We start from the raw sequence: 25,011 nt of genomic DNA on the forward strand, positions 1-25,011 counted from the left end.
CCGAGTATTAAAGCTTGAATTACGTTTTTTCGATGGTGATATCCGAGTATTAAAATTTGAATTACATATTCTCGATGGTGATATCCGAGTTTAAATTTTGAATTTACATTTTTTCGATGGTGATATCGAGTATTAAAACTTGAATTGTATTTTCTTGATGGTGATATTCGAGTTTCCTCCAGTGGTAATATTCGAAGTCATTTGCATTTTCTCAGTGGTGATATCCAAGTTTAAAGTTTGAATTTGCATTTGCATTCTCTTGATGGTGATATTCGAGTTTCCTTTGGTGATGATATCCAAAGTCATTGGTATATTCTCGATGGTGATAGCTGAGTTTAAAGTTTGAATTTGCATTTGCATTCTTTCAGTGGTGATATATGAGTATTAAAGCTTGAATTATATTTTTTCAATGGTGATATTTGAGTTTCCTTCGGTGGGAAAATCCGAAGACATTTGCATTTTCTCGGTGGTGATATCCGAGTTTAAAGTTTAAATTTCCATATGCATTTTCTCGGTGGTGATATCTAAGTATTAAAGCTTAATTTACATTTTCTCAATGGTGATATTCGAGTTTCCTTTAATGGCAATATCTGAAGTCATTTGCATCTTTTCGATGGTGATATTCGAGATTATTTATCCTTCGATGGTGATATTCGAAGTTATTTTTTTAATAGTTTAATTTAAAGTTATTGAGCCTCTGCTATTTTTTTCAAGATAAGATTTTAAAGTTGTTGAGCATTTGCTGAGAGAAGCCCTTTTTCAGATGAGAATATTTAAAGTTGTTGAGCCTTTGCTGAGAGGAGCTTTTATCAATATAAGATTTTAAAGTTGTTAAGTCTCTATTGAGAAGAGTCATTTTTCAGATGAGAATTTTTAAAGTTGTTGAGCCTCTACTGAGAGGCGCATTTTTCAAATTCTAAATTTTCAAAAGTTGTCGAGCCTCGAGTAAGATGGGCATTTTCGATTTGATGAGAAAAGCTTTCTGATTAGTTTAAGTATATAAAAAAAAACTTTTTCGAACAAAATTGATGTCTTTGTCTTTACACTATTCCTAATTCTCAGCAATATACAAAGAGGGGTAACTGTAGACATCAAATTTATCCGAGCCTTTGAGTAGACCTTGATTCTAAAATCGGGTCTAAATTTGTCATTTTTATTTTATTTTTATTAAATAATATATATTAATAAGATAATAATATTATTATTAAATATAATAATAATACAAAAAATAGAAAAAACGAAAAAAAAATAAAAGGGTCGGTGGCAATGGGTGCCGTGCACGGCACCACTGTCACCCTCTGTTCACCCTTGCATACACTGTCACCCCTGTTTACCCCATGTTCACCCCTGCATACACTGCCACCCCCATGTTCCCCCCTGCATACATTGTCACATCTCTGTTCATCCATGTGCCTTTGTTCACCAAAGGTTTATAAAGCATTAGCATTTATGCCCCATAGAAGGAGGATCCGTGCCCTTCCCAGTCACAGCCACCGCACATCTTTTTTTTTTTTACAAAAGAAAAATCAAAACAGAACCAAAAAGTTTGCCAGAAACAAAAAAAATAAAAAAAACACAGTCTTCCCAGTAGGGAGAACCATCAGCGCTAAGCCCCTGCAACAAAAAAAAACCAAAAGAGTTAGTTTTAGTTTATAAAAAAAAAAAAAAAAAGAGATCGAAACTTTAAGCCCCAATCTATGCCAATCGAGGTTGTTCCTAGTGAAAAGGAGATCGGATCCAGAAAGAATGCGTCGAGGAGAATATTTTGGTGTATTTTAAGATTTTTCGGCACTGATGCTGGCGGTGGCGATAGGCAACCGGTGGCCAACGTGACGAACGGTGATCGGTCTAGAGAAAGGGGGTTTGAAAGTGTAGAGAGAGAGGAAAAAAAATAAGAGATTTTTTGGCTTTTATAGAAGGTTGAGATTTAAAATGACGTCATCTAAGAAAATGGCTGAAACAATGTCGTTTTACTGAATGAGAGGATCCACGTGTGGACCAGGCTCTGACCCGGGATTCGCGCAAACTGACCCATTAACCCGACTCCCCTTAACCCCAAGCCTGACTGGTCCAACGAACTAAAATCGAACTGTTGAACCTGATTCGGACTGAACCTGAGTCGGACTGGCCCCAAATCACTGAACACGATTAGACCACCAGATCAATGTTGATCGGACCGTTGACCGGTCTGGTTCAGGTAAAAAAATTTATTTTTTTTAAATTTTTTGATTTTTTAAAAATATTATTTTTGTTACTTGAAATTTTATTATTAATATTTATGCATGTTAAAATGTTTAAAATTGCTATAATAAATTTTTATTATTTTATAATATTGTTAAAATTTTTATAATTATGTTATTTTTAAAAATAAACCTAATAATAATACAAAATTTAAAAAAATGTATGAAAAAGAAATTTTTATCCGATGATGATATTTCAAAGATATTTTGAGTAGTGATACCTATAAAATCTTTAGATGAGAAGATTTTTTTTAAAATACTACCAGTGTATTGGAGTATTTATAAAATTTTTTTAATATAATAAATTTTTTTTTGGTTATAAAATAGTAAATAATAATTAATTAATAAATTAAGAATAAGTAATAAAAAATAAGGAAAAAAATTTTATCCGATGATGAAATTTTAAAAGTATTTCAAGTAGAGATATTTTAAGAAATCCTAGGTGAGAAATTTTTTAAAAATATTACCAGTGTATTAGAATATTTATAAAAAATCTTTAATATAATAAAAATTCATCTTTTTTCTTTTTTTTTTAATAAAAATATTAATAAAAATTAAATTTCTAAATAATAAAAATAAAATGTGTGCGTTAACATATTATCATTTGAATCGCATGCACATCATAAATTTTTTACGAAAAGTAAATTTGAGCCTCCGAAGATGAGATTTTATGGTATTCCAAGAAGCAATACCTAAAAAATCTCTAGATGAGAAATAGTTCTTTCAATGTTACCAATGTATTGAAACATTTTAAGAATTATTTCAATAAAAAGATTCAAATTTATTTTTCTCGAATAAAATTTGAATAATAAACCTTTTATAAAAAATAATTCCCAATAAATGAAAAAATCAAAGAAACTATTTTTTAAATATCGAAAATAAGACTATTTTCATTAAAATCATAAGATAACATGTTAAATAAGTGGTATCATTTTTAAACGGGCACCGTGAGAGTGCTAATATTTTCTCACATGTAACCGACTCCCAAACTTAGACTATTTCGTAAACTATAAAATTATTTTTTTAATAAATTTTAATTAATTTTAAAATCTTATTAAAATGATAAATTTTAATAAGTAATCAATCACACATAATAAAAAAAAATTGATGATGACTTTATTTTTTTTATTTTTATTTTTAAATTCGTTGGGCGGCTCGTAAACCGTTACAACACTAACACATATCAGATCCCAAAAAAGGTATTTTATAACCCGAACTTTCATTTTTGCACCAATCACTGAGATTCAGACACACCTTGACTTATTGATCCAAAGTTTTGAAACATAATGCAATATTATTCTAATGAAGCTTAAACATATAGAGAGGCTTACATAAGCAGAATAACATCAGCAATCCATTTATTTGTAAAATTCAACAAGAATTGTTAAATAATGAGGGAAACATGTCCAATAATATCCGCATTAAGCTACAACTTGAAGTGTCTTGAAAATAATGCTCTAATTGCTATCCCACCAGAATTGTGACTGAAGGTAATTCACCACATTCTTGTCTAGCTGGAAGGCCTTGACAAGAATATCAGGATTAATCGCTGGATTGGATCCAAAGACTGCGTTTGCTATTGTTATGACACCAGGGTTTTGGCTACTTAAACCAGCAAAGGCAACAGCATTAGTTTTCCTCCCATTGAATAGGAAGTGAATGAGACCAACTGGGAAAACAAAAACATCTCCAGGGTTGAGGACTTTGGTGATGAGATGGTTCTCTGATGTAACAAAACCAACATAGAGTGCACCCTCCATGACGACTAGGATCCCAGTGGCACGACGATGAGTGAGGAAGGTTTAAACCGCCATAAGGTGCAAAGTCAATTCGAACCAGAGATATGCCAAGAGTGTTAAGTCCTGGTATATGTTCAACATTGACAGGGTTAACTTTTGATCCTATTTGATTCGATGTGTTTCCTGGCATGTTGAGTCCTGAAAAGAAGAAGTCTTCTGCTTTGGCAAGTTTAGTCCTTGAGAACTTCCCATTAACAAACACCGCAGGATTGAAAAATATGCTAGTTGCTACCATACTAGTAAAAAATATGTAAAATTTCGTAACTGATAAAAAAATATTATATATATTTATATAACTTTGCTACTTGCAGAGTTGCTTAATTTTAGGCACATATTTGAAGCATAAGTTTAAGAAATAATTAAAGAGAAAAACAAAACATACCACCATCCTTGGGCTCATTGATGGCTATGCGGAAGTCCTAGAGAGGGCCAGGATCATATGCATAAGCAAATGAGGAAACCAGAGCCAACAGAGAAAATGCTAGGAGGAGATGAGCACCTTTCATTATGATAATTTGACTTCTAGCTTATATTCTTCCAAGTTTCATTTGCTTGGAAGGGATGAGAAACTTTACCGGAGAACATGCCTATTTATAGAATGGGGTCTTTGAACTAGTTTATGCCCTATCATTTTCAAGAAGAACTAAGTCTGCTGCAATTTCTTTTTTCCTTTTAAATTTCTGATGAATTGTGCTTCATCTACTACCCATGTCTCTTCTCTTCACCGAGTTGCCTCTTCCCAGGCTTGCATCAGTCGTTTTCTCATGGAAACAGTCATTTCTGTCATTAAACTATGTCTTTTATGCTACTTAATACAACTTGAGCCATCTTGTGGACTTTAGCACAAATAGAAGGTTGCCAATTAAGGCTGCGGGCACTCCAGGTCATATAAGATACAATTAAAAATAAAGTTGACAATAATCCTTGTTAAAAGCCTTTGTCCGTACCTTAATAAATGTTATTAATAGTATCTACTACACTTGACTGTACCGGCTCTATCATCTTTGAAGTTTAATGACAGTATAGGTGCTTTGTGATATTTATCTGATCAGGGCCAATTAAATTTTTATTTAAAATGTTAAAGAGACTTTCATTGTGGTTTTATCTTCTTTTTTTTTTTTTAAATAATTATAATTCAGGAATAAAGGAAGAAGTTGCAGTTGTTGAAATTTAAACTCTTGTCTATTGATTAACATCTTTTAAAAATAAGTATATGAACTAACTGATCTTAGCTTCGGTTTCATTGTGAGTTTATCGCCACTTTCATTTCAGAGTGATTAATACTGAAACTTGTTCTCTTTCTTTTTTTTTTCCTTCATTTCTTCTCCTTTTGTTATTCTTATTATTCACTATTTTAATTATAAAAATAATGATTTCGAGGAGTTGATGCTGCAGGCCGGCTAATGAACCTCTCCCGGAAATTAATTAATGAATTCAAAAAAATAGCATGCATGACTTAAGAAGTAGTCATGCAAGAACGATTCAGTCAGATTTTTTATTTGGTAAATGTTATCTGTTTTCTTTTTTTTTTTTCTCTCTCTCAAAAGAATAATTAAAGAATGACAATTGAATAGACCTGTTCAATGAGTGATGTCTATAAAATGGCATGCTCTTGAAAAGAAGAAAATGATAATTTTAGTGTAATAATTTGTGTTTTATAACGAGACTTAAAGTTTATTTATACTTAGATAAAATATTATAAAATAAAAAATATAATAAATAGAAATAATAATTAAATTAATTTTTATAATCAATTAAATTAATATTTAATATTTTTTAAATTAATATCAAATCAATATCTAATATTTTTCAAATCAATATCAAATCAATTTAAATATTACTATAATAATATTATCAATTTAAAATATTATCAAAATATTACTAGAATATCATTAACATCCCCGTAAACTCAAGATGGTATGAGAAAAAGTCTTATCATCATTTAACAAGTTATGAAACTTAATTTTTGTATATTCAGTCATATTGTTAGACCTGAAGATTTTATTTTTCTAGAAAATTGAGTTTGTATCATATTATTGAATTCACGAAAAATTCATAAAAATTTAATTCTTTGTATGAATAAATATATCCAAGTTTAATGAGAAAAATCATCAATAAATATAACAAAGTAACGTGAACCTCTTAAGATAAATGTGGGAGTTGGACATCAAATATCATAATGGACTAAATAAAAAAGAGCAGATAAAATAGAATCATTTTTATTAAATGGTAAAGCACTTTGCTTTCCAATTGACAAGATAAACAATCAAAAATATTATGAGAAACACTAGTAGAAGCAAGTGACTTTATTCGAGAAATAGATGCATGTTATAGCCTAAAATGCCATAAATCTAAAGAAATTGAAGAGTTAGTTGTTTGAGATGTAGCAGTAGTAATCAAATGTTGTGAAATTTTCAAAGTTTCAAACTCAAATAGTGTTGCAACCTTACGCCCTATCCCAATTTTCTGATATGTTTGAGGATCTTGCACAATACAACTATATCGTTGTCACAAAATTGGACAATAGAAAGAAAATTTAAGGTAAAATTAAGAACAAGGTAAGTGTAAAATATACATAATTTTGAGGTTTCAATATTACCAATGTAGCTAGCTTTTAAAATAGATCCATTTGTTGTTTTAATGATTGGACCATTAGGTACAGGTATCTTGCTTTTGAACAAAGAAAGATCAGCAGTTATATGATTTTCACAGATAGTATCAAATAACCTAACATTACCTGATGTAGTAGCAAGCATGGTAAGAACATGAGATCGAGATAATACTTAATTGAGCAAAGTTTAAAAATCAGTGGTGGAGATTGTAATGATCTCAGAAGAAAACTCAGAAGTGTTTGATTCAGTAGTTGTTATCGTAACAATCTTGTTGGTTCGAGAATCATGAATTAGACTACTATTACAATGATATTTAGCTCTACATTTCTAAATGAGATGATTAGTCCTCTCACATTGTGAACAAAACTTGTGAAAAGTAGAGTTAGTACTTTTTTGAGAAGCAACAACAATAATTGTATCAGCACTATGAATCTGACTCACACCCAACTGAGTTTCCTCAGATATCAATTCCATAAAGATATTATCCATAGTTGGTAAGGGATATTGACACAAAAATGAAAATATGAAATTCTCAAATTCATCTCAAAATGACATTAAAAATTGAATAAGACAAATTTGATTTCGATAAGTAATAAAATTACCAACATCACTTTCATCATTGTATTCCGGCTTAGAATTTTTAAGTATATCCCATAAATATTGCATTTTAGAATAAAAATCATCAATTGACTAACTTGGATCTTAACGAAGACAAGATAAAGTGATCAAAATATTATATTGATGAGCAAGGGTAATATAACTGTATCGTATGGCAATAAAATTATAAACATCTTTAACAAGTTCAAATCACCCAAAATGTAAATTGATAGAAGAAATAATGGTGTTAGTGAACCAAGACAAAATTTGGCGATACTTACTTTTCCATTCCTTTAGATGATCTGCAAATTTATCATCGGATTCTTTTTTTTTTTTTTTTTTTGATGCTTTGCATTCTCCAATAACAATAAGTCATAATTTCATTTCTCTTAGATAACTATGTATAGTCGTAGCCCACTTATTGTAGTTATTTCCATCAAGGATAATTGAAATTAATTGTATATTTTTTCATTGAATACCTACCATTAAGCTCTTGAAGAAAAAAATGAAATGGAAATGTGAGAAGTTATGAATATTGACATAAAAGATTAATCTTAAAGATAAGAAGAGAAACAAAAAAAAATTGAAGTGTGAAAGCAAAAATTAATTTAAAAATGAAAATTAAGTAAAGATGAGAACAAGCTAATATTAGTTATTACAAGGTGATTCACCTTCAGAATGAATCATGAAATCGCTTTGATACCATGAAAAGAAGAAAATTATGAAAATTTTATTGTAATGACTTGTGTTTTATAATGAGGTTTAAAGTTTATTTATATAAAAGTAAAATATTACAAAATAAAAAATACAATAAATAGAAATAATAACTAAATTAATTCTTATAATTAACTAAATCAATATCTAATATTCTTTAAATCAATATTAAATCAATTTAGAATATTACTAAAATATTACTAAATAATATCATCAATCTAAATTATTAATCAAAATATTATTAAAATATCATTAACAGTTCTCACAAGCCAGATTTCTCACTCGTCACCATGCAACAAAACATAGAACAATTTAATCAAGAAAGCTGCTTTACAACAATAAAAGGTGTTCATTTCCAGTGTAGCGTTTGTCCTGTTGGCTCTGCCTTACAACAATAAAGGTTTGCTTTTTCTAATTTCTCAGGATCATGCTTGCTAGTTGCTGTTTGCTTGCCAAGAAAATGGTACAAGGAAAAAGATCTTTAGATTCTTGCATATATTCTGTACCGATGGTAATGAATTTAGGGGGATATAGAGAAGAAACAAACTTCAGAAATTTTGACTAATTGAGATGATTGGTTTTTATCTATTTAGCTTGCATTTTGATAGTGATGTTAACATGTCAAGTTTGTTGTTATATGATGACGGTGAGGATTCATTGCTTGTGGTCTTCCATAAATTATAAAGACAGGATCATTTTGTTATAATTATTTTTATTATAATTTTACAATTATTCAATCACAAAAAAAAAATTAAATAGAATCAATCACTTATAAATACAACTTTCAAAAAATATTTTGATTTCCTACATAATTTTAAAATTTGATTGATTAATTATAGTATAATTATTATAAATAATACACATAGACTGAACAAAAATTTTAAAAAAATAAAGATTTAATATCAAAAGACATGCATGTCAAGCACATTGTTTAATTTAGGATTCCCTTTAGAATCAAAATCAATAAAAAAGAATACATAATTTAGATCCAATCAATCGCTGGTTAACAAATTAAGGAAAAGAAATTAAAGGGGAAATCTCATTTGTCCCCTATACCTATTCATCTCCATGATGATTAATTACAAACAACTATTGGGTCGAACTAAATCAAATGCTTTCCCAACCACATTGCTACAAGATGATTGAGCAGCTTTGTTCAAGTATGTCAAATTCACATTTTGCAATTTTATTCCGGTGCATGGATTTTTGACACTACAATCAAATTTTATAGCAATTGGTGTGGATGATGTTCCTCGAATATCTTCATATATGATATCTTTAATTTTTATTCCCGATACCTACATTTGTTGAAAGGAAAAAAGAACATTAATTAAAGATAATAAGCAAATATAATCCAATCAAAAATTATAAAAAAAATTTATACCTGATCGGGACAATTAAGGTTGTGAGGGCAATAATTCTGGTCAATTACAATGGGATTTTGCACATTTCTCATCACGGAGTTTATAAACCGAACCCCTTGAACAAATCCACTACTAGGCCTAGCCCATGACTTGATCCTCAGCCCATTTTGGGTACCTGAAAATGTTGTCTTCCACACTGTGACATTTTGGACCCCTTTCTCTTTCAAATCCTTGCCTAAACTTCCAATGCTGGAAAGTGCAAATCAACCAAAATCAGTAACAAAATCATGGTTTCAAAAATCAGAAAAAATAACGCATGGCATTTATTAAAACCATATGTGGAACCTAATGCCATGACCAGGGCCGCAAGTGACTTGTTCGATCCATAAATTCTGGGTATCAGGGCCAATTGAGATGCAGTCATCTCCAGTTTTGATGGAGCATTTTATGATTTTCACATTTCTGGATAACTGGACATGGATGCCATCGGTGTTGGGGCTATTACCCGCCGCAATGATCTTAACCCCCTGGACGTGCACATTTTCGCAGCCATTGATCACAATGTGAAACAATTGGCTGTTTAATGACATTAATCCACGGATCTTGATGTTGTTGGAGTTGGTAAAACTCAACGTCTGCTCTCACACACAAATGAAAATTACCCAAGTCAATTTACAAAACATTCATAATTATGATATACGATGATAAAGGGTGTTTTTTTTTTTTTATTGTGTAGTTCAAAATCAAAAGCCAAAAAGAGCTTGCCATTGAAAAATGAATATTGAAACAAGTACCGTGGCTCCGGAAGGACAGTTGCTGTGGGAAGCTTTGCAATCCCAGAGGGATGGTCCTTTGGCATCAAGTGCACCACCGATGATAGAAACATCGCTTACTCCTTCAAAGCTAAGCCAATTGGTAGATTTGCCTAGTACTTGATAATCTACAGGTGCCACCAGGTTGCCATCAATTCTTATAGTGATTTGAGGGCTTTTGCAGTCTCCTTGGAATGCCACAGAACCAAGCAAATATCGCCCTTTTGGTACATATATCATGGTTGAGTCTGCTGAGCCACAGGCTGCGTCCCATGCTTTCAGAAAAGCATTGGTGGAGTCTGTTTTGCCATTTGGTTTAGCCCCAAAGTTTAACACATTATAATTTGTTGTTGCAGATGTTGAATTCACTATGCCTAAAATGACAAAGAGAATCAGAATAATTCCATGAAGAGGACTAGTAAGCTTCATCATTTTCAACATTTTTTGCTCCAGAGAAAATTGAAAAATGGAATTATAGAGAAAATTGAATGAGCAAGCTGAAACTGAAGCTGTATTGTCAATTAGCTGATTGGATATTTATACTTGTAGATGTTGAGGAAGAACAGGAAAGTTGTGGTTTTGGAATTTAGATAAAGACTATAAAAAGAGTGTAATTGTCAAAGTGTAGGATTAAAGAAAGCAGCGATGGCAGAAACCAAAGCATCTTTCTATGTTTGTATGAAATACAGTGTACTCTGCGCAGCTTGCTTGGCTCCAACTTCACAGGCAATTAAACACATACATGCAAACCCATTTGTGTTGAATGCAAGTACAAATTTCATATATCTGAGACATTCTAATTCTTTATTGTGGAGCAGTCAATTCATGGTAATTACTTGCATACAAATTAAACAAATTAGTTTTTATAGAAATTAAGGGATTTCTCACAGCTATGCCTATGTATGCCATGTTCCATGGATTCCAGAATATGCCATGTTTTTTTTATATTTTTTCACATTACTTTTGAAGATACAGGCATTCATACCGGTTTGATCATAATGAGGTGTGCATAAAGTATGAAACAATTAGGAAACATAATAAAGTAGTTAAAACTGAAGGTTGATGGTAGAAATTAGATACAGTAATTTATGTAATTTAATATCAAATATATATAATATAAAAATTATTATATCAAATTTGTATTGATAGTCAAATTTTAAAAATATTTTTTAATTTTTATCAAATTCATGCATTTTAAAAATTTTAAATAGTATAATTTTTATATATTTTTTATTGTTTATGTATTATATAACCGTTGTATGATGCTTAAAATTACACGAGACACTGAAAATCGACAGTGAAAACAATTAGAAAGGGTTGACAGCACTCTTTTGAAGTGAACACTCATGATGAATCAATTATTACTGCTATATAACATATGGAAAAGCCTAAATTTCAGGTAGTAAACAAAAGTAGCAATAAATCACCGACAAGAATGATGCATTACCCAATAACAAAATGATTGCTCCAAATTTTCATGATATGATGACATACAGACGAAAAGGATATAAAGAAAACTACAATCAAATAACACAATGTTCAGAATTTTCCATTTCGTTTTTCTTTTCTAACAAAAATTATCAAAATCATCTCCAGATGTACCATTATTAAATTTTGAAATAAATGGAGTGAGATTTATTTAATAGAAGAAGGGTTTTTTTTTTTTTTTTCGGATTTGTAATTCAATTTTTTTTTTTTATATTTGAAATTGTTAAAAATTAAATTTAATCACTAGAGTTTAAAATTTTTAAAAATATATAATCAAAATCTGCAATTACAGGATGATCTGGGGTTTTATCTACCAACAACTAATTTTTTTTTCTCAAAAACTGGATATAAATTTTATAAAAAAAAATGTGATTATCATAAATCAAAAGGTAGTTTATTTAATTGGTATCATTTATCGAGTAAATAAAAATGATTGTGAAGAATAAAAAAAGAAATGAGAGTAAAGGCAGGCCGTTAACTTCATGTTGAATCAATGTGAAGCCTGTTTTAATTTGCTTCAATATGCATGCTAGCTTTGTACTCTAAATATTCCTGCTGTTGGCAGCTTAGAAATTTGCCTTCATTCTCACGGATTCATTTCTTTTTCCTCCTCACCATTTTCTTCTTATATTTTTGTATCCAAATGTTTATTTTCCAATGAAAAGTAATATATACCAAAAAAAAAAAATGAAATGAATTAAACATTCTGTTAACATGGGGATAAATGTCATATACAATTTAATTTGTTATCATTATTATTTTTTCAGAAAATTTATTTTTTTTTCTTTTCTGAAAAAAAAAATTATTGGTTAACATTTTAAACCATGCATTTGGACTTTCAAGTGATAAATGTTAAGTAAAATTTGAGTAAAAATATTTAAGTTCTAACTAATTCATTTATATAAAAAAATCACTAACTACATAAACAAATGGGATGGTATTTTTATAAAATTACTTTTAAAATATTGTATAAAACAGTTATTGTACGTTAGTATATATCTCTTTCATTATCGAATCATGTTACATAATTATATTATTAAAAAAATTATTTATTTATTACATATTGCATGTTATAATAAAATAATAATATTTATTTTAATAAATTTATATATAATGTGTAATATATAATTAATTGTTTTAAATATTAATATAATTATTAAATGACATAATTCAAATAAAAATAATATATATTAACTTCTATGACCATTTCATACAATTTTTTCCCAATCACCTTAATCATTTATCTAACTCTCGAACTTAACGCCTTAAATTAAGAATAAAAGCAACCATAGAACCACGGCACGAAGGACATAACTCAACAATTTTTCCATGCGGCGGATTATCATATCTTGCTAAACAAAAATGGCGGAATTTCTTACTTTAGGGGGATGGTGGAATCTTTGACTATGAAGGTTGATTACTTTAGGTTTTTCCAATTACTTTTGAGGGTCAACAATTTGTTTAATCATTACTGTAATTCATCAATTAAGATGTAAATTACTCATAGTGATCAACTTCCTTAATCGTGACGGATCCTTTTTTTTTTTTTTTTGTGTGTTCATTTATATAATAAATATAAAAGATTACGGAATAAATACTAATTCTGTTAACAGAAAAATATTCAAAATTTTTTTAAGGTATTCAAGAGAAAATTTTTTTTTTTTTTAATTTTTTAATTCTTGGGTGTCAATAAATACCCCAATGATGTACATGCATCCGCCCTGCTCTTTGATGGATTATTTATGAGATAACAAAATGTATTAAGCCCTTAAATTCCGTACCACACCTGCGTGTACTTTGTTAATGAACTTGCAAAGATTATGGTACCTTCTTCCTTAAAAATATATAGCTTGAAGCAAAATTAAGTAAATCAATACTTGCTTCGACCCACCCATCTCAACTGCTTGCATTTAGATTTTAGAATACAAGCTAAAGTTTGTTTGTTTAGTCCACTTTAGTGTTTGATTTCTTATACTTATAATCATATTAATCATCAAAATTGAATCGAATAATGATTCGTTCAAGACTTAAGGTTTCGAATAGAATAGTTCAGTTGTTGAATGATTAAAATCTAAGTTAAGTTAATAAAAATACTTTTAAAATATTATAAATAACATTATAGATTTATAAATATTTTATGTAAATATACATATATTTTTTCTATATATATATATATATATATATATAAAAGAGATCTATTTATATCAATATAAGTGTTACATTTTTTTTTACTCTTAAATCTAAATAATTAGTTGTAAGTGTTAAAATTTAATTTTGATTAGGGTCACTTTGATTAAAATAGTTAAATGTAAGTGTTATGGATTTAATTTTGATTTAAAAATATATAAAAAATGTAACTCTTACATTAATATAAGTGGATTCTTACCATATATATATGTATATATCATTAATTCTTTTTCTTGTTTGATTTTAGTTGCATATAATATGGTGTTCAAAATGAAGAAATATCAAGTTATATAAGATAATTTTTTCTAGGAAAAATTATAACTAGGGGAGGGGTACTTTAAGTCTTGGTCAAGATTAATTTTTGTTATAGTTTTGGGAAAAGTCATTTTAGCGTGGAGTGGATCGCTGCAATTATTCACAATTTCATGGCTTGTATTTTAAGGGGGAGTCAATCACATGACCAAACTTCTAATATGCAGTTTCCACCAAAATTTCCTGACTTTAACTCAATGAAGAAAACATTCACTGAGAACCAGCAACAAGTCTTTAGATATTTGTAAAAGCTTCAATCATGTCCACACAACAATTATACCATTACTACTTGGAAAAATTAGTCTTTGGTCAAGATTTTGAATGTAAAATTAATAGGACAAACCATTTAATATGCTCCTCACGTGATAGAAGATTTGGAAGGGAAACGGGGGTGGGTCCATGTTTTTAGAAAATAAAAAATTTTTAATTTTCTCTTGGACATCTCCAAAAAAAAAAAAATTTAAGACATCTCCAAAATTTTAATCTGTACACTACTAAATCATAAAAAAGAATGAGAAGAATGTATATGGAAAAAAAAAAAAGTATTTGTTAGTATTAAGAATGATGCAAGTAAGTTTTTTTTTTAAATATGAAAACTCATCGTGGATAATGCTAATAATATAGCATTATATTATTTTAAATTTTTTATTTTAAACTTTTTAAATTATAAGCGAGTATTTTTGAAAAAAAAAATCTAAACCCTTCATTGAAAAAATGAAGGGAAAAGAAAGGGAGGGGAAAGGAGAAACTCAATGCTATATAATACTTAAACAAAGTACAAAAACCATATCAAGGAAAAGATAAATGGAGTTTATAAGCAGTATTATTCAATAAGTCCTTGAATGTTATAAACTTAATACTATATTCTTATATATGGAAAAGAAATTCTTTGAAGACATTAAAAAACTACAATCAGTAACGAAGGATCTCAAGTAGTAGGAACCTCTGTTCTCTAGAACAATTCAACACAATTAATCCAAATGAGCTCAAATAAATTAGGACATTGTTTCCAAGGAAATAGCCTACAACGTTAAAATTTGAGATTTACAACTTAGAAATGTTGAGTTTGAATCTTTAGAAGAATGAGGTAAGCAAAGACTACTTTTTATCAAGCATATAATCAGAGGAGGTAAATGGGTAGGTTTGATTATGATTGGATTAGGTCATTTTAGATTAGATTATTTCAACTTAAAAAATTGATTTATTTCGATAATTTTGAGTTTGGATTATTTCGTGTTCAATTCATTTTATATCTTAATCTTTTGAGTTTGATATTAGAATTATTCAGATTCAAATAATTGGATTTGAGTTATTTCAATTTTTGAAGTATTGACTTCTAAAGCTAAATCAATATAATATTAGATTATTTCAAATTAATCTTTCGTATCATTTAAATTTAGATTATTTTAATTTTGAATTAATTTAGATTTGAATTGTTTTGAATTCGAGTTAGATAAGGTTGTGTTATTAATCTTTTTATTAAATTAAATTAGATCGGATTTAAATTTGGATGATTTGGACAAAATTTTTAGATTAAGATCAACTTTGACAACTTTACACAGGTAACCCAAAATCATGCATACCAAAAAAAATATATAGAAAATGTGCAAGGTCATTAATTTCTACGGTAAGTGACAAAGGAGAGAGCATGAGACACGTTTATATTGATTCTAACTTCCCCAAAAATCAAAGCTGGAAAGCTTGACCTCGAAGAAGACTCGGAGAGAGTCGTGACTCTCCGTGGTTACTTGGCCATACCCCCACAATGATGATCATGAGCCACTTTCTTGATTTGATAGTCTTATATGACTCTACTGCTCCAACTAGCCGGAAAGTTTAATTATTATACGTATCAATAAATTTAATATATTAGTTCAATTGGACAATGAGACTTGGAAAATATTGGAATTACCGACGACACAAGATTTTGATGATCACTGACATCATATAAGTTGAACATTTCTTGATCACTGGTCATTATTAGAGGCTAAATATTTCAGATAAATTTGATAATATAAAATATGATACGATAATATAATATGAAAAAAATATAAAAATTAAAACTTTAATAAAATTATATAAACGTTTGATAAAATAAAAAATATATATTTTATATTAATACGAATTATAACATGTAATTTTTATAATATTATATAAAATACATAAATTATAAATAATTTATATGATACAAATACATAAATTATTAAATCCAATTCCAAATCACCTTTTAAATTATTCTTTAGTGGTCCACATCAAGAGTAAGAAGAAGCTATGTTCAAGTTAAACTAAATTTAATTCAATGATTCACACTTCTGTCTACAAGTTAAAATTTTTCCAATGATTTCATCGATTCCATTTGATAGGAAGGAAAAAGTTATACCATATTGGTTGAATCATAATTTTTTCCTTCCTTAATGTTTTTTTTTTTCTTTTTATCCAACAAAAATATATAAGAGCGAGAGGAATATAAATATTTACTGATCATTGAGAAGTTTAGGGAGACATGAGGATTCCAATACAATGGACGCGGCTAACCTCTTCATAATGCTTGGTAGTTTAATTGAACACCAAAAAGTCTCGATCCCGAATTCAAATTTTAATATAATTAATTTATATAATCATATTTAAGAAATGATATTCAATAAGTCTAAATTACAAATCCCAATATTTCAATCCTTTTTTTCTAGATTCCTAACCGACCTCCTTAATTATCTAAATATGTTTATTTCATGTTATGACTTCCTATTGGAGGCTTTTGCATCAACATCATATAGAATAATTAGCTGTTTAAAAAAAAAAAAAAAGCAATAGCAAATGCTCCCTTGCTATTACTTGTATTGAAAGCTTTAGCTATTTTCTTGTCTCAACAATTTGTCTGGTGGCAAGGAATTAGAAAAATATAATGCAGGGAGAAGAAAAGGGTGAGGAAGGAAGTTTCTATTTGTTTTATCATGTTTAATGTAAAGAATGGAAAATAAAAGGAAAGAAAAAAGCAGTTGAGAGTAGAAATATTGTAAATAAAATGAATTTTAATTAGTTTGAATGAGTAATTTCTTCCTGCTTATGAATAAATTAAATTAGATTTTGAAAGAATGGAAAGTGGAAATCTATACAATTTCCTTTCATCTTCCATTTCTTTCTTATACCATTTCCCTTTCACACGATTTTTCATTCTTAATTACCATACAGTGTAAAAACGTAAGAGTTTCCTCGGTAGTTTCAATAATTTTTATTTTTAAATTGAAAGACTGGTTGAACATCTAGAAATGACCCTAAAAAATAGACATCTCCATCATTTGATTAATTATACTTAGTCAATTCGTCATCGACTATAGGACCCTTTCAGAGAAGTAGCCTTCATAATATAATTTCCCAACTAACCCACCCTTTGGGCTAAATTTGATTGGCACTGGCAAACTAAATTACAAAGAGAAAGACTTGTTGACTTGGACTTGGAAAAATAGAAGCATCCATCCATAGGACTATCTCTGTTTTACACACAATTTCAATTATCACTGGAATAGACACAGCACGTTTTTTTTTTTTTTTTTTGTGATTGCATTTCGCTACAAGTTAACCATATATATATATACATGTAATCGCTACCTGATTTCGTGGACCGAATTCTATACGTGAATTTGGAAACTTCAAGGAAATTAGGGGAAGGAGAGGAAATGGAGCTAAAGGAGAAAGGAGGTGGTAAGGTGGGAAAGGAAGGAAAAGGAATATTGTACTTTACCTACATATAATTAATTAGATTAATCATATAGGGAGACCGAAATAGAAAAAAAAAAAAATTCATACCTTATCATTTTATTTTACATTATGTTCTTTATATGTTGAAATGGAATATTAAAATTAATACATGTAATTTATTCTATATGAAACAAAGTTTTTATTAAGTAACTTAAATTCCTTCCTCTATATGTCAACCTAGAGGGCTTTAAAAAGATTGAAAATTTGAAGGCCTTCCAAATCCCTTCTTAATTTTTTCGTTAAAAGAGTCCCTCTCTTCCCTTCATTCCTCTTATTATCTAAACAAAATATAAGAGTAATTATTTTACACATCCAACATGTGTAGTATTACATACAACTTGTTTCAAATATTCGTATCTGTGTAATTCCAAAGTCAACCATCTTATTCTTCATTAAAAAGAATGGAAAAGTGCCACCTATCGAGTAGTTTTCCTTTTGAAATTAAAAATATAAAAATTATAATTCAAATATATATGTACATAAAAACATGCAAGACTTTGATTAGACTTGGGAGCTTATAAATATACATGCTTGCCTCTCGGCTTTCTCATCACCCCCACCCTCTCCTTGATATAGAAATATGGGGTGCTTGCTTACTGATGGTCTATCAGTTTCATTCTTTTTGGCCCTTCTCTTTCCTTTTATTTTGCTCAACAAAGCCCCATAATATATTAAGATCAATCCACTGTGTCAACTAAGTTTGGTTGGTTTTTCAATTCTTTGGTGCACTTTATCGGATATGAGTCTAGTTTCTCTCTTCCTCGCTGTTTAGTCGGTTTCTCAATTTTGTGAGACTATATATGTCATCGATGGAAAGGGAGAGCTAGACTCATACCCGGTAAAGTGTTACCTGGCTATGTCGTCTCATGTTAAGAATATTTTTGATATAAGTCGTCTTTTTTCCGGTTCAATGGTAAGTACATATATTCTCGTACTTAAAGAGCAGCTGGTTTGGCCAACTGAGCTATAGCTCGGATGGCATGATGTCAGCTGCAATTGGAAGGTTACCAGGGTTTGAGGCATAAGGCCTTCTCTGCAGGTAAGTCAGCTAAGTAGAATAGATGGATTAAGAGGTTCCTAAACAAAAAAGAACAACTGGTTTGAAATCTTTCTTTCTCAAATCAAAAGATACAAGGATAATGAAATAGTAAACTTACCATTATATTCTAACCTAGTCATTTAATGTTGAACTTTATCATTATGCTTTAACTGTGTTGAATTTTGACACCTTTCATTTTAATTGATTTTGTAGAATCTCATATTTATTCTAACCTGAACTTTCCGGTTGTTCTACCATTGGATGGAACCACTCAGTTCTCAAAAATGATTGCAAATTCTTGGAAAGATATCTGCTCTGCATGATCTCAAATGGGATCATTAACCTCCTGAAAGCTAAGAAGATTTCTATTAAAAGTGGCAACAGGGTCACGCAGCTGGTGATGCTCGGAGAAATATACCCATTATGGGATGGGGTGTTGTTTGTTAACAAAGGTCCCTGCTCTCATCCTTATGTAAATAGTTAACGGCCCGTTGAGTAATTATTGATTCTGTTAGAAAAGAGGAAAGAGAGCTGTAGCACTCTCTCTAACAAAATCTCCTGCAAAATTCTCTTCTTCTTCAAACAGGTCCATGGAAGACCAGAATAAGGACATCCTCCACCAGCCACCATTGCCAGTGGATTCGATGGCACTCTTCTTCCCACAATCCGATGGGTTTCGATTCCTACCCAAGCCAAGGTCAGTTTTAGTGTTTTTGTTGCTTGTTCTAGCGATTTGATTGTTGCTTTCATGCTCCTACATTTGAAATTGGTAAGTTGAAGAAAAAAGCTGAGTGTGCAAGTCTCTTAATTGACATATACTGTAGTGCAAAGGCGTTAAAATAGATTGAATCCTGATTATCGAAATTAAAAATTTAATATTTTATTAACAGACATAATAATTTTATTTATCCATTTATATATATACATGTTTGTTTTGAAATTCATTGTCATATTTATTATATTGCCTTTTATGGTCATTCCTTAATATGGCTAATGTTTGTATCGAAAGCTTTAGCTATTTTCTTGCCTTACCCTTTGTCTGGTCGCAAGGAAGCAAAATATAGTGAAGGGAAAAGAAAAGGGCGAGGAAGGAAAGGAAGATATGTAATTTTTGTTTCTTTTCTCATTTTAGTATAAATTAGATGGAAAATAAAAGAAAAGAAAATTTAAGAGTAGAATTTGTAAATAAAATGAATTTTAATTAGTTTGAATGAGTAAATCTTCTTGCTTATGGATGAATTAGGGTTTAGAAGAATGGAAAAGTAGTAGAAGTCTATATATTTTCCTTCCATTTTTTTATAAAAAATGTTTTCATAGAGAAAATTATTATAAATGTTAATATTAAAATTTTAAATCTGTTAAATATAATTTTTTTAAAAATAATTATATTTTAATTCTTTCTTATCAAATATATATATATAAGGATTTTTTTTTTACATAAAATGGATATAATTCAAAAAATAAATATAGATTTGAAACTTAAATTTTTATACTTCATTTGTCCCATTTTTATCCTTTTTTTTAATATCTTAAAATTATGTCTTTTTTTTAACAGTTAAAATTCTAAATTTTTTATATTTTAAAATTATTTTTATATTTTTTAATTTTTTGATATTAAAAATCATGTTTTTTTACTTTTTAACATTAAAAATATAAAATTTTAATTCAAAAAATTTTAAATTTTAGTATTAAATGCATTAAAATTAAAAATTTTTAAATTTAATAAAAATCAATACATAACAAATATTTTAAAATAAAAAAAATATCATTTTAAAAATCTCATCACTAAATAAAAAAGTCGAATACAGTTTTTTTTTTTTTTGTCATTTCGCATTACTTGGCATCAAACACAGTATAACAATGTTACTTGTGAGAGAAGCCTCGCAGGGGTTTCTTTTTTTTTTTTTTGTTAATAATGGATTGTTGAACGTCACTGAAATGTAGGCTACATCCCTCCACCGTCCAATTATAGTTTAGTCAAGTCTTCAACTATAGGACTTGCAGCATGGGATTTTTCTAGCTGAAAAATCCCTTTTGGAAAAAGAAGCCTTTGTAGTTTCCTAAAGATTAAATTGACTTTAATGAATTAAATTTGAGAAAAACAAAAAAAAAAAAGGAAATAATTGGTTAACATACATCCATATGTATATTTTACAATCAGATTCAATAATCATAAGAATAGCTTATCATTTTGTCGATGCATTTACTACAAGTTAATTATATATATATATATATGAGTATGATCTACTTAAAAAATTTATCTCGAAGCAGATTTCATAGTCGAACCCTATGTTTGGAATCAGAAGCAATGAAAAATCAAGAAGAGGGAAAAAGGGACGGGTAAGGTTCCTTAATTTGTTTGGTGGATTAAAAATAAAGCAGGGGAGCTGGATGTGTATAATTTTTTTTTTTTATATCCTGAAGTAAATATTCGAATGTAATTTTTGTTTTTTTCATTATTATTATTTAAAGTTTCACGTTATCTGATAATTCATGTATTAAAAAATAATTATGTCAGATAAAAAAAAAGAAAAAATGATATACACTGACCCCTCCTCGATTAAACAAAAACATGTCAAGATTTTAAATTCACTAAAAAATTTTTTTTATTGTTTTATTTTTTTCCATTTCCATGTGATTGGGAATATCCTTACATTGTATACAAAAAAAAAAAAAAAATTTTTTTTTTCTTACTTGCTATTCGTGACTTATTGATTATAATATTACATGTATTAATATAGATAATTCGTTTTTTTACCCTTTTTTGTCATAAAATCATATTTAAGGAAAAGTTTGATAGTTTTATAATTTATATTTAAAATTATTTTTCTTTTTTTATATTAAAAGCCAAGAAATTATAAATTTTATTAAAAAATAAAATTTTAATATATAATAAATAAAAATTAACTTTTTAAAACTCCTTAAAAATATAATATGCAATAATTAAATTTTCAATCAAAGTTATGATGTCTTTATTTGAAAAAAATTATAATCTCCGTCGCGCAGAACACCTCTGGGAAGCAAGCAATCCTAAAGCACGATATCTATCATTTTCCTCTCTTTCTCCTGTCCTTTTCTCTCCAAATCCTTCCTCAACCAAAACACTCCACCGCCCAATGGTTCCACCACCGCCGAATGCCCAACAAATCGAACAATTGCTGTCCTCCGTCCTCTCTCAACGCGGCCCTTCCTCCCTCCCTTACACTGAAGAAACTAAATGGCTAATCCGCCAAAACCTCATTGCCATCGCTTACCACTACCCTTCCCTCCAACCCAAAACCGCCACTTTCACTCACAACGACGGTCGATCCGTTAACCTCCTCCAAGCCGACGGCACCATCCCCATGCCTTTCCAGGGTGTCACTTACAACATCCCGATCATAATCTGGCTTATGGAATCTTACCCTCGCCACCCGCCTGTTGTCTACGTGAATCCCACGCGCGATATGATCATCAAACGTCCGCATCCTTGCGTTACTCCGTCGGGGTTAGTTTCAATCCCTTATTTGCAAAATTGGATTTATCCAAGTTCTAATCTTGTCGATTTGGTCCTTAATTTAAGCTCTGCATTTTCCCGTGATCCCCCGCTTTATTCCCAACGTCGACCATATACTAACCCAAACCCTAATCCGAGCCCTAGCCCTTCGATGAATTCCTCCATGACGTCTAGTTATGGGCATCCTCCACCACGGCCAAGGGTTGCTGCTGCGGCGGCGGGGTATCCGCCTTCACCTTATGGGAGGATACAGGTGCCACAGCCGTCGCAACCTCCTACTTCACAGACGGATGATGCGGCAGAGGTTCATAAGAGTAATGCGGTGAATAAGTTGGTGGAGATGGTTCATGGTGATATAAATGGGATGAGTAAAGCAAGAGAGGTTGAAATGGAAGGGTTGTTTTCAGCTCAGGCAGTGTTAAGAAGGCGAGAGGAAGAGATTAATAAAAGGTTGAAAGAGATGCAAGATGAAAAAGAAGGGTTAGAACAGCAGTTACAGGTTGTTTTGATGAACACTGATGTGTTGGACGGTTGGGGTAGAAATAATGAAGGGAAAACGAAGAAGCTAGGGAAGAATAGTGTGGATATTGATGAGGCGTTTCATTGCGGTGACGTGCATTCTAAGCAAATGTTGGATTGCACAGCTGCTGATTTAGCCATTGAGGATGTGGTTTATTCATTGGATAACGCAGTGCAAGAAGGGGCTGTGCCAATTGATCAATATTTGAGGAATGTGAGGTTGTTGTCAAGGGAGCAGTTCTTTCATAGGGCTACTTCTGTGAAAGTTAGGGCGGCTCAAATGCAGGCTCAGGTTGATAGTATGGCTGCTAGAGCACCATATTATGTCACATGACTGGTTATTGTTTTGTTTTGGGATCTGTCTATAAAAGGATCATGTTATGGAAGTTAGCTTCTAGCCAATATTTGATATTATCATGATATAGCTGCCTTTTTTGTTTACATAATTAAATTTATGTTTCTTATTATAGATATGTATTATTCATATAAAAAAAATAGCACTTTGATGTTAATAATGTGCTCATGTTTTTGGTTCATACCCTTTTCTCTTATTTCTGTTGTTTTTTTTTTTTTTTTTTATAATGAATTTGGGTTCTTTGGCACAGTCGCATTGTTGAAAAAGCTGAAATAGAATTGTCTACTATATCTGTTGGTATTTTGTTTCTTGTCATTGAGAAGTCGTTCATAATGTAGGAAAGGTCATGTGTAATACTCAGGATGCCTGTTTATTTTGAAGGTTCAACAAGTGAAGAGTAGAGTTGTGGGCAGATCTAATAATGATTGCAATAACTTTTATCTGTTTCTTTTGTCTGACAAGAATTTAAATCGGCACTAGCATGTCAATTCTTTCCGCTCAATTGCCTGTACTGATTTGCCAGTTTTTCCTCTTGATAAGTGACTTTTTTTTTACTTGCATTTAGGTTATCTAATGTATTATGTGGACAACAGATATTTCTCCTTGGATCCTTTGCTTTCTATCAATGATCTACTATCTAACTAATATATCTATCACCATAGTACTTCTTACCTCCCCATCTATAATGGAAGCCCAAGACCTATTCCTGAATGCTGCATTCTTAAGAATGCTAAAAGAAGCTTTTACCTTTTTGATTTCGTATGTTTTCTCACCCTTTGACATCATTATTTATTACGTAAATGAATGAATCCGTTATTTAATCTACCATTGGTTATTCAACTGATCAGCAAAGTCCTTCAAACTATTTCATGCTGAATGGATCCTTATTCTTGGGGGCTAAACTTTTAACCATTTATCACCTCTTATTTCTATGAGCTTTATGAGATACACCAGTAATTTTCATTCCCTAGGCATTTTTCATTCGAGTAAAGATATTAAATAGACCTATTTAATGATTGAGCTAGGTTTGAAAATCCATCCATATTTTTTAAAGGATTTGTACAAAAAATTAAAATTTATTAAACGAATTTTGATAAAATTTTAAAATTCATTTAAATTTTGAATAGGCCTCAACATAAGAATTACAGCTAGGTTCGATTCGAATCATATAAATATAATTAAATTATTATAATTATATATGTAAATTTTTATTTTAATATTTTTTTAAAAAAATATATTTTTATTTTTTATTATATAAATTGAGCTTAATGAATAGATTTAGATTTTAGATTTTTTAATATGAATTGGGTTTAGAAAAAATTTTAGACTCAAATTATCGAATCAAACTGAGTCTAAATAAATATATAAATTATTAATATTAAACACAGGTTTAGCTCGAACCCGGCCTATGAATTTCTCTAGTATCAAATAATTTTTTTTGTTTTTTAAACCAAAATTAAACATGAACTCAAAAGTAAAAAAATAAAAAATAAAAAATGAAAACCCAATGGAAATCAAACATTACCATGCAATTACCAAAACAAGTGGCAAGAAGATTTAATCAGAATTGACCATTAATTCTTGAAAATTTTAAAAGTGAAACTTTGAGTGCATGAGACAAATTTTTTTTACAGGTGAAAAAAAAAGCATATGAAAGAAAAACTTTCTATTATCATATTTTTTTGTTTAAAAAATAAAAACTATGACATGACAATGATGTG

The 25,011-nt window shown here is 29.6% G+C and overlaps 1 protein-coding gene and 2 pseudogenes across 2 annotated transcripts; 1 reads left to right on the top strand and 2 right to left on the bottom strand.

Moving 5' to 3' along the window:
* Window positions 1–3,514: 3,514 nt before the first annotated feature.
* Window positions 3,515–4,274, bottom strand: LOC111294741 (germin-like protein subfamily 1 member 7 pseudogene; annotated as a pseudogene).
* Window positions 4,275–8,887: 4,613 nt separating this feature from the next.
* LOC111295187 (polygalacturonase-like) lies at window positions 8,888–10,853 on the bottom strand. Its single transcript, XM_022888577.2, has 4 exons — window positions 10,121–10,853; window positions 9,672–9,961; window positions 9,347–9,575; window positions 8,888–9,260 (listed from the first exon to the last, which is right to left on the bottom strand). The coding sequence occupies exons 1-4, from the start codon at window positions 10,577–10,579 to the stop codon at window positions 9,042–9,044; spliced, it is 1,197 nt and encodes a 398-aa protein (XP_022744312.2). The 5' UTR covers window positions 10,580–10,853; the 3' UTR covers window positions 8,888–9,041.
* Window positions 10,854–21,878: 11,025 nt separating this feature from the next.
* Window positions 21,879–23,486, top strand: LOC111293896 (protein ELC-like pseudogene; annotated as a pseudogene). The gene has a single exon (XR_016327465.1). The product of XR_016327465.1 is annotated as a protein ELC-like pseudogene (transcript).
* Window positions 23,487–25,011: the final 1,525 nt, after the last annotated feature.

Source organism: Durio zibethinus, chromosome 14 (assembly GCF_047325235.1).
Source record: "Durio zibethinus cultivar Kanyao isolate XHJ-2024 chromosome 14, ASM4732523v1, whole genome shotgun sequence".
Classification (NCBI taxonomy): Eukaryota; Viridiplantae; Streptophyta; class Magnoliopsida; order Malvales; family Malvaceae; genus Durio; species Durio zibethinus.